The 15638-nt window shown below is 51.6% G+C and overlaps 1 protein-coding gene across 5 annotated transcripts in view; it reads right to left on the minus strand.

Annotated features, from left to right (window-relative positions):
* SIPA1L3 (signal induced proliferation associated 1 like 3) overlaps positions 1-15638 on the minus strand; it is a 245329-nt gene that overhangs the window by 38332 nt on the left and 191359 nt on the right. For all 5 annotated transcript variants that reach the window (XM_037818891.1, XM_037818889.1, XM_037818886.1 and 2 more), the window contains 3 exons: positions 12795-12922; positions 7485-7603; positions 5286-5713 (listed from right to left, as the gene is read on the minus strand). In XM_037818891.1, coding sequence (XP_037674819.1) covers positions 5286-5713; positions 7485-7603; positions 12795-12922 — 675 coding nt within the window. The remainder of the gene's footprint in view (positions 1-5285; positions 5714-7484; positions 7604-12794; positions 12923-15638) is intronic.

Raw genomic sequence — 15638 nt, forward strand, 5'->3', positions numbered from 1 at the left:
CCCACAGCAGGCGATGGCGCCTGGCAGCATGCCCGCAGCCAGGCTCCCATGACGAACGTCTCGGGGGTGCATCTGTGGAGTCATTGAAGTCATCGACGGGCACAAGCTGCTACAGGCTGCAGCGGCTTTCACAGCACGGGCTGGAGCCCAGGGCAGGCTGTGGGTGGAGGGGCTTCCTGTCTGGGCATGGCAGGGCCCATCCCTTTCCCAGCAGCCCTTGCATTCTGCATTTTAAAACATCCAGAGGGATCTTTTAAAAATACAAATCAGACTATGTGCTCAAATACCTCCCATGGATCTGACTCCGAGGGGGGTAAATCTCCCTGGCAACGCAGGATATGACTACCGGGGATGAATCTGGACCGGGGATGAATCTGGACCTGGCATCGTGGGACTGAGAGTATCTTCTTAACCAAAAGGGGGATGCAAAATGAGAAGAAATAGTTTCAGTGGCTGAGAGATTTCAAATGGAATTGAGAGGTCACTCTGGTGGACATTCTTATGCACTATATAGATAACACCTCTTAGGCTTTAATGTATTGGAACAGCTAGAAGTAAATACCTGAAACTACCAAACTCCAACCCACTGGTCTGGACTCCTGAAGATAATTATATAATAATGTAGATTACAAGGGGTGACAGTGTGATTGTGAAAACCTTGTGGATCACACTCCCTTTATCTAGTGTATGGATGGATGAGTAGAAAAATGGGGATAAAAACTAAATGACAAATAGGGTGGGATGGGGGGATGGTTTGGGTGTTCTTTTTTTACTTTTATTTTTTATTCTTATTCTGATTCTTTCTGATGTAAGGAAAATGTTCAGAAATAGAATGTGGTGATGAATGCATAACTATATGATTGTACTGTGAACAGTTGATTGTATACCATGGATGACTGTATGGTATGTGAATATATTTCAATAAAACTGAATTAAAAAAAAAAAAAATCTCCCATGGCTCCCGTGTTCCTTGGAATCAAGTCCCGGCACCTGACTATGCATGGTCGGTCACTGAGCCTGCCAGGGCCTGGCTCCTGCCCACCTTCCAATCCAATCTCCTGCCTCTCGCCCCTCTGCCCCATCTTGTCATTCTCAGACCACTCCTGAATTCAGCCTCAGAGGCTCCGCATTTGCTGTTTCCTCTGCCTGAACACTCTCCTCAGGGCTCACTTCCTGTCTTCCTTCAGAATATCACCTCCTCCTAGAAGCCTTCCAAGACCCCCCTCCGTGCTCACTTTCTCTCTCTCTGCTCAAGGTCTCTTTCTCCGTATCACTTATCACTACCTGACATATTATATGGTTGCTCAGTTGTTTGTCTGTCTCATTCTCTCTCCAAGAGAACGTCAGCTCCCCTGGTGGGGGGTGGACAGACAGGCTGTATTTTGGGCCCGGCTATTATCACAGTGTTCAGAACACTGGCTGGCACACAGCGGGCTCTGTAACGGTCAATGAATGTGAGAATAACATTCCTGTCTCACCTGCACATCTGCCCTCCTCTTCTCCCAAGAATCTGCAACTCTCCTAGTCTGCAGCAGCCTCTTGTCACTCAGCAGTTTGCCTGGGACTCTCTTACCCAGCTCACTGGCACTGCTGTCTCCCTCCCCCTACATCCTGGCAATGCCACCTGCCACTGCACCCCTAGTTGCTCTGTCCTGCGGTCCCAGCCCCTATCCCTTCCTATTCAGATCTCGGCCTCGGCCCCATCTCAACCATCCCACACCTAGCACCATCTTCCAAAAACATAAATCCTCCTTCATTACCTTCTCCGCTGAGACCTTTTGCTGTTGCCCACTGCTCTTAGAATCAAGCCCAGACTGTAACAGGGCTGAGAGGGCTGTGCCTGGTGCCCGCTCACCTCCCCAACCTCCTATCAGCTGCTCACTTGAGCCAAGGGGCTGTGGTCAGGGACCCGAGGGCACCATCCTCTCCCCACCCCAGGGCCTTTGCACACGACACCCCCTCTGATCGCATACCCTCTCCACACTCCGTCTTCCTCTCTCACTTTTTTTTTTCATTGTAGAATAGCCTAAATACAGCAAAGTATACAAAACATACAGGTACAATTTAATGAATAAACACCCACATTAACTGCATCCCAGGTCAAGAACCTAACATCACCAGCACCTCCTCTCTAAAAAAAATCTGTTTCCCCTTCACCTGTCACCTCCTCCTCCTTCCTCTCTTCCTTGGCAGTACCTCCTCAGGGAAAGCAACCCTGCCCCCCCGGGCTAAATCAGACCTCCCCCTGGGGCCCCTCCACCATACCCACTCTCAGCTCCCAAGCTCCCAGTGGGTCTCCCCCTCAGGCTTTCCCCTGGAGTAGTTAATTCAGGGATTTGGTAACTCTTGGCTGGCTGCCTCCTCGGCATCCTGAGGGCCCTGACAGCCGGGGCCTGTCTGCGCTGCCCGCTGCTGTGCTCCCAGTGCCCAGGGCAGCGCCTGGCACACCGTAGGTGCTCGCCGAGTGAACACACACACGCTACCACGGCACAAAGTGCAGCGGACGGAGAGATGAGGGCGGCCACTGAACACCTCGTGCCAGGCCTGTCCCAACAATGGCCAAGACAGACACAAGGGCCTGCCCTCAAGGAGCTGGTGACAGAGAGCAGGTTGTGGGTCCCGCTTGGCCAGTGACGGTTGGGGGGCACGTGTGCCTATTGAAATGGGAGGAGGGGGGTGGGGGGCGCAGTGGCATAAGTGGGGGTGAGACTGCCAGGCACTGTTATAAAGGCTTTACAAACATTAGCTCACTTAAGCCTCACCAATGAGGAAACTGAGGCCCAGAAAGGTTCAGTTACTTTCCTGAGGTCACACAGCCAGGACAGGGCAGAGGGAGGGACTGAACCCGGGTGTAACTGGCTCTGGAGTCCACACTCTTTTCCACTGGAAATACACTTCAACTCATTTTATTTTCCTTAACTTGTTCAAGACAATAATATCTGTAGAATCAGGGGATGGGTTGGTAACACTTCCCTACTACTCATTAAAGCAAATATATATCCATTTAAAATAAAGCATTTTCTAGCACCCCATTTTGGGAGATGGTGTTCCTCACTAAAGCCTGGTTGCCTAGGAGAAAACTTCAGGAAACAGCCTTAATGAGTAGATAAGAATGATTTGCAATTAGCATCAATTGTCTGTATGCAAATTAAAGCTCCCAACCACAGGGCCCTCTTTTGTGGCGGGCTCCTCTCCCATTTTCTTCCCCTCATTTCTGGGCTCAGCAAATCCTTGTCTCAGACACTGGCTAATTTTATACCCACCCCCTGCCTCAGCCACAGTCTACCCGCCAGTGGCGCTGCCTTTATGTCATGGATTTTGAAACCCTGCAGTGTATTCCGGTTCATGAACTGGGGCCGGTGCACAGAACAGGGCCTCCCCCGGCTGAGACCTGCGATGCCCCTTGTAGACACCCCTGTCACCCAGTCCCCCTTGGTGGGGCAGTTTTATGTTCCTCTCAGGGATGATCTGATTCGGTGGTGAGGCCTGTGGGGCCTCCCCCAAGCGCGCTCATTAGTCTTCCTCAGCTCCCCGCCTGGTGTCTAAGACAGAACAGGTCCCCAAGAAATATTTGTAAATATTTTTGAGTGAAATGAATGAGTAAATAAATGAACGAAGGACTGTTCCAAAAGTCTGTGAGCGTTCCCGAGGATTAGGGTTTACTTGTCCAGAGGGAGGGAGGGACGAGCCTTCCTCGGTCACTCAGACCCAGGTCACACTGTCTCTTCTCTGCCTGCCCTCAGTCCTCCTCCTGAGTCAAGGAAATCTGTGGATCGGATTGTGGCTGGGGGAAAGACAGACTGCCACTCTCAAATATGGTGGTTTTCAAGTCTGTTGAGGAATCGCTGGTAAGTCAGGCAATCATTTAAGTGGGTATTAAAGAGCATTAAAAAATTTTATACGGAATAGATCAAGGTCATTGCACTCAGTAAGGAGAAGTACTGTTTTATAAAACTTCCATTTCGTTTTTTTTCTTTAAACGTAGATATTTATGCATAACTCTAGACGAATTCTGACTGTGGGTAGTGGTCAAAGCAGCTGGCAGCCACCGCCTGGGTGCACGTGTCCCGCTGGGGAGAGGGGCCGTGGGGTTCTGAAGGCTGGCAAAGGCGTCAGGAGGCAGAAGCAGCAGCCCCAGGTGCAGGAAGGCCTGCAGCCCCCCGTGGGGGTCCCAGCTACAGGGTCGCCCCTGCCGCAGCGCTGAGCGTCACGGTGTGGTCAGGCAGCGAGGGGAGGCTGTGGGCTTAGGGGTCAGTGCTGGGATGGTCGTGCAGGAATCTGGGGGGTCCGGGGACAAGGCTGAGCGCTCCGCCACTGAAGACCCATTTTTCTTTCTCTGCGCTTTTCTGGGAGGTGATTCACGGCATCAGAGTCTCAAAGTGTATGTGGCCCAGACTCCAGGCTGGGGCTGATCACATGCCTGTTCCTGGTCACTTTTCCCCCCACCTCTCTCTCCAACCGGTGGTTCTGGAAGTGTGGTCCCTGGACTGGCAGCACCAGCATCTTCTCGGAACATCTTTAAAAACGCAAACTCTCGGACCCCACTCCTGACTGAAGCAGAAACTGGATGGGGCCCAGCAATCTGTGTTTAACAAATCCCTCCGGGGGCTTGTTTGGGCACCACTGCCCTACACCATGGAGGCTAGAAGGCTAAACCGTGATCTCCCAGACATCGTGGTAGCTGCGGTGGTCACGAGACACCGTCTGCGGAAGGGGGTTCTTCCCTGACATAAAGGCAGAATGCCACCACAGCTTCCACTCGGTTGTTGTCTGCCCCAGGGAGGCCCCCGTCTGCCCTCGGAGACCAGGATGCCACGGGCGGTGTGAGAGGAGTGGGGCAGGAAGACAGAGGCTGTCCTGGGGCCTCCCTGAGCCGCGGCACCTGCCAGCTCTGCCCCTCTCTGGACTCTGTTAAATCTCTGTTTGTGTAAACCACTCTGGGTCAGGTGTTCTGTTACAAACATACTCCTAACAGATATAGCCCGTGACCTCCAGAAAGCATAAAAACCACTTGTCTAAGTAGAGAGAAGGAAAAAGAGAAGCAGAGGGTCAGAAAGAGACAAGAGACAGCCGGGGGTTTCTCGCTCTCTACCGGGGACCCTTGAAGGCTGATGGACAGCAGATGGGGGGAGGGTGCATGAGGGGGAGACCCTGTAAGCAGGACAGTGTGCAACATGTGCTTCTGGGAGCATGCCACTGGGGAGGGGGTGTCCTACTGTCAGGAAGGGGTGAAGGGGAAGGTGGTCAGAGCCAGTGAGGGGCCCGGGCCAGGTGCAGGGCCTTACCTGGGCTGCCTCGGCGGGTCGCGGCTGCCCCCGGCCAGGCCTGTCGGGGTGCTGGAGCCGGAGGAGTAGAGCTTCGGTCGGTAGCTCTTGCTCTGGCCAGCAACCACGGGGGCGGGCGAGACCTCCCGCCGCCTGTCCGTGTGGTGGGACCTCCCGGCGGCTTCGCGCCCCCCGCCACAGAGGCCCATACTTCCCGGGGTCTTGTGTGGCTTGGCAGGCCGTGGCGCCTTGGCCAGGGGCATGCAGCTGGGGCTGGAGGTGTAGAGGGTGGTGTCAATGCCACTGTCGCTGGAGCCGCCTTTGGAGAGAGGGTCTTGCTCCGGCTCCAGGGAGTCCAGGGGGTCGAACCAGCGATCGTCGCTGTGGCTGCTGGACGCGTTGCTGGAGAGGGTATTGCTGCTGGAATGACTTGAGTACTGAGGTTCTCCCTGGGAAGATGAGAGAAGTGTCATCCCTGGACCCTGGGGCAGAGAGCACGAGAAGGAGACGCTGGTGGGCCAATCTTCTCTCTCCTTGAGTGTGAACCCTGGAGCCACAGAGCTTCAAATCCCAGCTCCCCCAGTTACTGGCTCTGTGACCTTAGGCAAGCAATTTGACTTCTCTGTGACTCAGTTTCCATGTCTGTAAAATGGGGGTAATAATAATTCTGCCTAGTGGGGTTGCTGGGAGAATAAATAAGACTGTGTGTGTAAAAGTAAGTGTCACATCTCAAACTCAACACATCCAAAACTGAGCTGCTGTCCTTCCCTCCCAAGTCTGTCACACCCGCCTGTCTGCCAACTCACTGACAGCGTCTCCATTCTTTCGTCTGCCTCACCCAAGAGCCCTGGGGTCACTCTGCACCCTGCTGGTGCTGTCACCCCCATGTCTAGTCCAACAGCAAATCCTGTTGGCTCCATCTTCAAAACAGACCCAGAACCTGGCACTTCTCCTCCCTCCAAGGCCCCACTCTGGTCCTGTCTACTGCTGCCTCCACCACTACTGCAGCCGCCTTCTCCCTGGTCCCCTGCTCCCACCCCTGCCTGTCCCTCCCTGGTCTGTCCCCCATACATACCCAGAGCCTGAGGATCCCGGAGCCCAATCATAGCCCTCCATTGCTGAGTCTCCGTGTGGCTCCATCCTGTTCAGGGGAAAGGCCAGAGTCCTCCCCCTGGCTCAGGAGGCCCCTCCTGATCTGCCCCATGTTCTGGTCTCTAACTTCATCTCCTTTCCACTTCCTCTTGATCACTTCACTCTGGCCACTTGGCCTCCTTGCTGGTCTGTTGCTGTGCCCGGCACAGTCCCACCGCAGGGCCCTTGTACTCGCCCTTCTTTGCCTGCCGCGCTCTTCCCTCAGGTATTTTCAGGCTTTGCCCCCACTCCACTCAAAGCTTCAGCTCTGAAGCTCACCTCCTCCTGAAGCATCAGCATCTGTCACCCTCTTTCCCCTTAACTCTGCTTTGTTTTCCTCTGGTGGCAAGGATCAGTTTTTGGTGCTAATGTAACGTGTCTGCTCACTGCTTGTTGCCCCCACTGGGATGTCACTTCGTGAGCACAGGACTCATCTGTCCTCTTCACTGCTGTGTTCCCGGCTGGACATAAGTGCTTGTTGAACACCCTTTAAGTGAATGGATGTGAAGAGACTGCCAAGGGCTCACCCAGACTATCCACTCCTCCTTGTAAGTAGGTGTGGCCACATAACAGAACCTTGGGGAACGCAATGGAAGTAGAAGTGATTTCTACCATTTCTGGGCCTGGGCTATAAAAACTTCCAGTGTGATCCCTTCTCCTCTCTGCCCTGCCCCTCATCTGCTGGGAAGATGCAGGAGGGACGCAGTACAGGGCTCCGAGGTCCTGAGGGACAGCAGAGAGGGGAGCTGGCTTCCTGAGCCCCTGCCTGGAGGGCTGCTGGCAGGACACCTGTATGACACTTTTCCAGGACAGGGATACAAGCTTCTAGCGTGTGAGGCCACTGAGATTTGGGGGCTGTCTGTAATAGTGGTTAACCTGTAATAACGAGGAAACTGAGGCTCGAGGAAGTTAAGGGATTTGTTTAAGATGACAGTTGGTGAGGGATGGGGCCAGAATGTGAACCTGGTTGATTCTAACTCCAGATCCAAGCTTGGTCCCAGTCCACAGGAGCCAGGGTGGGCAGAGGCCAGCACCTGGAGCCCTGGCTCCCCGGGGTGGGGGTAGGGGGAGGGCGGGGCCCAGACTCACTTTGGAATGCCTGTGGGGGGAATCTTTGCCTGCTGGGTCCTGCCTGGAGGTGTGCTTGCTCCCGCTGCTTCCTGCCATGGCTGAGAGCCGGGCCTGGGCAGGCACATGCCACAAGGGCTCTGTAGGGAGACAGGAGACACGAGCTGTTAGAGGTGACCCCGGCCCTGGGCCAAGTCCACTGGAAGACTCTGGCCCTAAACATGGTTCAATGATCCCAAGCCTCCCTCCAGCCTGTCTGCTCGGCTCACACAGGGCCATGACCCTGGAAACTGATGTCCTGGGGTAGAACAACACTTAATAATAACAGGGCAAACTCACTGAAGCCTTCCCACAATCCATCACCATCATTCCCAAATGAGGTCAAACACATTTTCACACTTACTGGCCATGTGGCTTTTCTCTTTTCTAAATTTACTTGTTCTTATCCTTTACCCATTTTCCTGTGGGGTTGATTGTCTTTTATCTTACTGTTTAGTAGAGTTCTTTATACATGCAAGTAGCAATCCTTTGTTGGTTAAGTGTACATAACTTTTTTTCTAAACAAAAATGGAATAATAAACTTCTACAACTTGATTTTTTCCTTTACAACATATCTACACTTGCTCTTCACTTTATAATATAGCTTCATGATTCATCTTTGCATAATGTTGTTATCTCATTTTTAATGGCTATACAGTATTCCATTGTGTGAATATACACCAATTATTTAACCACTTTCTATTGACGGATATTTAGATTATTTTCAATTTTCCCTTACAGTCATGTTGCAGTGTCTTTCCCTCTACATGCAACCTGGGATGAGCGTGGGTTTTGTCCAGGACAGAGTTTAGACATGCAATTGCTGGTTCAAAGATGAACAGGTTTAGAATCGTGCTGGCTGGTGTGGCTGTAAGTTAGACTACACTGTCAAGGACAGTTGTACTTGAACTGAGCATCTGACCTTTAAAAAACAAACGTGAACAACCTCACCAGAGGGCAGTTTAGTCAATTTCTATCAAAATGACAAATGCACTCACTGAGGCTCTGAACCCAGGCAGTCTAACCCCAGAGCCCACACATTTAAGAACTACCTTATTTAAAATAATTATGATGATGATGATGATGATTAAGCACCTGCTGTGTGCCAGGCACTACTGTAGGGGCTTTGATGCATTACCTTCTGTATCCTTCCAGTCACACTGTGAGATGGGTATTAGTATCTCCAACAGATGAAGGAGAACATTAAGATTCAGAGAGGTTAAGTAACTTGTCCAAGGGCACACAGTCAGAGAGGGTCATGTAGAAAATGGAACTCCAGTCCATCTGGCTTCAGACCCTGTGCTCTCAACCACTGCATCCTCCCTGTGCCTTCCCCAATGACGAAGACAATGGCCACAGCTGAGAGTAAGTGCTTGCTAAGCAGGAGCTGTGCTTCCCCTAATGATGGGCTGGGTCCTGTGCTGAGGGCTGGGTAGGCGTGATCTCACTGGATCCCCAAACCACCCTGGAAGGAGAGACACTTAGGTCGCTTCCCATAGAGGAGGGACCTGAGGCTGAGAGAGTTGAGGTCACTGCCAAGGTTACATACTGTGCACACGGCAGACCCTGAACTTCAAGCCAGGCCTGTGGGAGCTTGAGCTTCCAGTCCAACCTGGGCACTCTCGGGCCCCCCTTCCTTCAGGCGGGATGGTAGGCTGGGCAGGGCACTCAGGGCCACTGCTGAGATAGCCTGACTGGACTCGGATTGGACTCAGTTGAGGATGTCACTGCCTGTGTGGTTTTCACCAGGGAACCATGGATGTGAGAGCCAGGGAGACTGGCCACTCCGCCCATCTACCCTACCTCTGTAGACAGCCTTCTCTGGAGCATCCCACACACCCAGGAGGTACCAGTCCTGTGGGAGGCAGCCAGACCCTGCTGGGAAACATTTCTGCATGGAGCGCCAATCCCATGGCAACTGCATCCAGCCTCTTGGCTTAAACACCACTGCAACACTGATGATGCCCGTGTTCCTAACTCTAGCCTGGACCTCTCCCCTTGACTTGGGATCCACATATTCAGCTGCCTCATGACACCTCCACTTGTGTGTCTGATGGGAACCTCCCAGTGAACAGGGCCCAAACCTGCTGAACTCTCCATCTTCCCTCAAACCTGCATCTCTCAGTTTTCCTTGCTAAACAGTTAATGGCAGCTCCATCCTTTCAGGGCAAAAGCCTCGTATCGTCCTGGACTCCTCTCCTGCCCACATCCAGGTATCAGGAAATTCTGTCATCTTTACTTCCAAGGTCCCATATCCAGAAACCGCCTGTTTCTCCCCCTCCACTGCCCCCACCCTGGCCCTGCTCTTGCCCTACCCCACCAGAGCCTGCAGTCAGAGGGACTCTGTGGATTTCTGACTCAGATCCCGTCCCTCCTCTGCTCAGCAGCCCCTGTGGCTCCTGTCCCATTCCGAGTAAAGGATGAGTCCTTGAGAACCACAGGGCCCCACTCTCTGGCCCCGCTGCCTTCCTGACCTCATCTCCCACCTCTTCCCAGACTCCCTCTCTAGCCACACAGGCCTCCTCACTGTCCCTCCAACACATGAGACACACTGCTGCTTCAGGGCTTTGCACCAGCTGTTCTCTTCACCCAGCCTGTTCTTCTCCAGCTGGCTCCTTTGCGTTCTTCCAGCCTTACTTGAAATGTGGTTTGCTTATATTTCCTCAAGCCCCATCAGTATCTCTTGGCACGGCATTAGTTTCCACTCTAATCCTCAGCATTACTGGTGATTATTTTATCAGTGTTGTGCTCTTGTTTATCATTCATCTGTCCACCAGACCGTCAGCTCCAAGAAGGCAGGGAAGGCATCTGGTTCACACTGTACCCCAGTGCCCGGCCTGACATGTATCGTCAGTATCTGTGCTGAATGAATGGGTAGAGGAAACACCAGAGTCCTCCCCTCCTGGGTTGCCCATGTCCCTTTGTCCCTGGCTCTGCCCTTGGCAGGCCCTGATCCTCTGCCTGGGCCCTACACTGGGCCTCTGGATCAGCCCTCAGCAACCTCCTGGCTCTCCTGCCTCACCCTTGACATGCTGGGCAGGTGGTGGACACGGATTTTGCTATGAGATGTGCTGCAACGCTGGCCAGGCATGGACTTGGGGCAGCTGGTGCACCGATGGTCCCCTTCCCCACTTGGGCTGCTGAGTCCTGGGAAACACACCCTGTGGTTGAGGGATCGTGGGCAGTGCCTGTGGCCGTGGGGATCAGGAGGTTCTGAAACCCAACAGGCCTTAGTTCAAATCCCACTTATTCTACTCACCAGCAGGGACCTTGGACAAGTGACCAAACCTTTTTGTGTCTCTTCATCCTCATCCCTATGATGGGGCAATCGCAATGCCCACTGCCTCGTGTTTCCGAGATGCCCAGGCAGGGAGGCATGCGGAGAGCCGAGTACAGAGCTGGGCAAGTGGCAAGCACACCAAACTGTGTCCTGTGATTAGGAGCATCACCATCTGTCCAGAGTGGGCAAGGCCCCCACTGGCTGGGGCCTCCTCCCCACCCAATGAAACATCTTTCTTCTGGGTATGGGACCCACTGTAGGCTTCTGGATGATTTCCAAGCACAGATAGTCCTGACATGTGTGTGGAGGAGTTAATCAGCTAACAACCAGGGTCCAAGGAAATGAGAGGGGAGCTAAGCGCTAAGGAGCAAAGAAGGGAAGGACAAGGACAAGGGTGAGTTTCTGTGACAACTTATTGGGGTCTATGGTGAACACTGGAAAAATTTCCTCCCCATCTTACACTTTGGTGTAATGAAGTTGCCTAGCAACATTATCTGTCTGTCTTGGAGCAAAGATGACAGACAGAACTGCAGGGGCCGACAGGCAGGATCAAGTGTGCGGAGGAGAGGAGCAAACAGTGTCTGCAGGCCGTGGAGGCAGCAGAAAGGAGAGCAGAGTGTAAACGATGAGGCTGAGGAGCTGGGGAATTCTTCAGACTGCTAAGCCTCGGCCATGACCTCTCCCATCTCAGAGGACGAAGGAATCGGTGATGTGCCGACAGGACCATCACCCCCAGCTGCCTGCAATGTGCAAACATCTCCATCTCTTCCCCCTCCAATGCCAATGCTCCTTAATACTTCATTTTATTTTTTCTTTTGAGCTCACCCAGCCAATCATCTGGTGGTTCTCAGACTTGAAAGAGGTCACAGATGAAATTATGTTTAAAATAGTCATCTAGTAGTACATGCATATGATTAATAAAGACATAAGGGAGAAAAACCATATAAGATACTCTCACATAAAGAAACACAAATTAAAAATATAGTGTGATACCAATACAGATCCACTAGAACGGTTGAAGTGGAAAGGACTGAACACACCAAGTGCTGGTGAGAATATCGAACAACTAGAACCTCAGATATTGCTGGGGGGAATATAAAATGGTACAACCACTTTGGAAAGTAGTTTGGCATTTTCTTATGTTAAATATCCCTTACCAGTCATTCTATTACTAGGTATACAGCCTACAGAAATATGTGCATAGTTTCCTCAAAAGACACATTTAAGAATGTTCCTACCGGTATTATTCCAAGCAGCCCCAAACTGGAAACAACCCAAATGCCCATCGACACTAGGGATGGAATAACGAATTGTTGTCCATTCATACAATGGACTACTACTCAGAAATTGCACTGCTACGTAAGTCATGTGGATGAATCTCACACTCATACAGACACACACAATACACACAATGTGATTCCATAGTCCCTATATATAAAACTCAAAACCAGGCAAAACTAAGTTCGGCTGTGAGAAGCAGGACAGGGGTGGCCCTTGGGGGGGGGCGGTACATATTGGGAGGGGCATGGGGGCTTTGGGAAAACTGGTCCTGTTCCGTTTCTTGCTCTGGATGTGGTTACATGAGTGTGTTCACCTTGTGATGCTATCAAGCTCCACACTCATGATTTGGCTCTTTTTCAACATGGGTTACATGTCCAGGAACGTCAAAAGACAACATAGGAGGGTTTATATAATGAGAAGCCAAGGAACAGAAGGGAGCAGCCCTTAGAGCATCCCTTTTAGTCCTTCCCAACAATTTCCCCTGGTGGTTATTACATCTCCACCATACTTTGGTGCTGCTGCTTTTGACTCTGTCTCAGATGCCATCTGCTGACGCTCAGTCTGGATGGGTAAGGATTTGGCTCACTGTTCTCTGCTCCTCACCTTCAGAGAGGCTGTTACAGACTTCTTGCCTGTTCATCCATCACTACAAGATGGGGAAGGGTCACCTGTCAAGCTACAAGGAAGAGGACCTGTGGGCGAGGCGGCGCAGCTGGCCCGGGAGGTCCTACCTGGCCTCTGGCGCTCCATGGTGCTCTCCTGGCTGGTCAGGCCGCCTGAGGAGGAGTCGCCACTGGACATCCCGTCATGGCTGAAGTGGGGGTCAAAGGACAGCAGTGGGTGTGGGGCGGCCGCATACCTGTAGGGAAATGAGAGGTGACAAGCCCAGGGTGAAGCACTGGGTGTCAAAAACCACCTGAGCTTAAGATCTGCTCACCAGTGGGTTTTAAATACATGGGAGGCTCCACCACGGAGAGGAGAGAAAGCTGCTGGCAAGGGTGGATGAGTAGGCCAGGAAACATGCTATTAACAGGGAGTCAGGAATGTTGAGTCTTCCCTGGGACACATGCCAGGGAGCTGGCGGTGTCTGGGAGGGCAGGGTGGGGTCCTGAAGGAAGAAGGGGTGGTAGACACTTGGGCTGACAGCGCTACCAGCCTCAGGCTCTCCAGGTGCCCTGTTTCCCTGGCTGTGAAACAGAGTGACCTGTTGTTAGCAGCTATACCCCAGGCCTGTCTTGGGCTCCCTTTCTCTCTGACGGAGAGGGACAGGTTGGTGGAGCAATTTTAAGTACAGGAGGCCTGAGCCAGGCAGGCTGGGCTCAAACCTTACCACCGCCTCTTGCTGAGCCAGGAGCAGTCACTTCCTAGCCTTGGTTTCCCTTGTCGTCAACAGGAGATCACTTAGGCCCTTCCTCACAGGACCGAATGATGTCCTGTGTGGTCAGTGCTTAGGACTAGATGGTAGGTCAGGAACCTGTGTGTCCGTGTGTTGGAGGAAGGCACTGCAGGGGAGAAGCAGTGGGTTTCGGAACGAGGCAGATCTGGACTCAAACACCAGCTTCATCCCTTATGAGCTCTTCCACTGAGGGTGGAGAGAGGAGACGGAAGGAAGTGGGCCCTTGATAATGCCACTGAGATGCTGGAGGAACCCTCTCCGCAGCCTGCCTTGCCTCCGAATTTCCTGTTCTGTGAGATAACGAATTCCTACCATGTTTAAGCCAACCAGAAACAACCCCCTAAAAAAAGGCCTTTTTCTCTGGGGAGTTAATGAGCCTCCATTCGTAAAGCTGATACTGTGATCCCCATTTGGCTCCTTACATCTATACTTCCAACTTGAGAAGATTTAGAAGGGAAGAGAGCCGATAAACTGGGACTCCCAACATCCAAATGAGGAGTTAACTGACTTTTCCAGGGTTATCCTGACAGTTCAAAGCCAGGGCTGTCTCTACAAAGACCAAGCTTTAACCCCACAGGCTTCGATGCCTCCAGGACGGCAGAGGGGCGGTTCAGAGGTGCACTGGACTTCCCGAAAACTCAATTCTACTCTCCTGCCAATAGAAGACATATATGCAACCCCACCCCTCCTGCCCTGAACCTTGACCTCTAATGCTTCTAGGAAATGAAAATGGAACCAAGATAGATTAAGAAAGATAAGAAGTTAATTCTTAATGTCTGAGAGCCCCTTTTCTGGCAATTTAAGGAATTTTACAAAGGCAACTTTCTATAAGCAATCTTCACCTCACTGGGTGACTTAGCAGCAAGCCATCCGGTAAAAGGTGGCTCCACCACAGCTGAAAATTGACGTGTTGATGTGTTTATTTAGTTTTCTCAAAATGTCTGTAACAAATCCAGAGTACTGAAGGAAAATGCAGCAGTGGCTAGGAGGTCATTCAGACGAAAGCGGAAGGCAGTGGGGTGGCAGACACTGCAGGCTACTTCCCCAGAATCTGATCTCTCCTTCCTTGGTAACAGACTCCCCCATTGTATGCGGGACAGCAATGTGACTGGTTAACAGACTACATTTTCCAGGTTCCCTTGCAGTTCTGGCTAATTAGATAAAAGTGAAAGTGCTGCATGCCTTCCAGAAAACTTCCTTAGAAGTATATTTTGGCATGTCTTTGCCTCATCATCCCTTGAAGGCTGAAGCTTGGGCAGCCATCTTGGACTAGGAGGCAACACGTCAAGGATGGTAGAGCTTCAGAGAGGAGGAAACTGGATCCCCGACAAGGTGAAAGGGAGAAATAAACTACTATCATGTCCAAACTACTGTTTTTTTAGGCTTTTCTGTATTATACAGCTAAACATAATCCTAACTGATAAAAAAATCTTTAGCTGGAAGTATTTTACCAGGCTTTAGTTCTCAGCTATTGCCCCCAATCAAAACAAACTGTACCCTTATCCAATCAGGTAATTCTCTTACTAACAAGCCTTCTTGTTATCCCAACGCAAAATTGCTGACCTATATTGACCATTCATTTAGGGCCATTTCTATCATTGCCAAATTTTGGTCATGCTGACAGGAAATCAGGACATTCCAGCATCTCACCATACACAGCTTTGGACAAACATCCCTGGAACAAGAGAAGATCAAATACCTGTCTTTAACTTCATCTGAAAAATTTCAAAGTAGTTCCTCTCTACCTTTTCTTGGAAGATGAAATCATTTTAAAGATAAAGAGTTTTGGGTTTGGGTGAGGAATTAGCTGCAGTTTCAGGTATCTCCAGGCATGGATGTATTAAGGGTGGGGGTGCCTTAAGGTCAGCAGGGTCTGGCCACCAGGATGCTGGCTTGAACTTCCCACTCGGCCACCAAGGAAAGTGTCACGACACCTGTGAATCTGGGTGGGAGCCTCACCTGAGGAGAGGGCCCCGGCCTGCTCTGTTAATCTTCTCATTGACTGATGGAACAAAGGATGGGTGAATTACAGGATGTCTGGGTAAAAGGGTAGAGAAAACAAAGAGTCACTCTTCCCTTTTCTTCTGCAGGGCACTGTGTCTGCCTGGGGTTATGGCAGCCACCATGATGTCATAAGTGGAATCAGGTCCCTGGGAGATCCCTGATCTCTGAGATTCTA

This window comes from Choloepus didactylus, chromosome 27, assembly GCF_015220235.1.
Source record: "Choloepus didactylus isolate mChoDid1 chromosome 27, mChoDid1.pri, whole genome shotgun sequence".
Classification (NCBI taxonomy): Eukaryota; Metazoa; Chordata; class Mammalia; order Pilosa; family Megalonychidae; genus Choloepus; species Choloepus didactylus.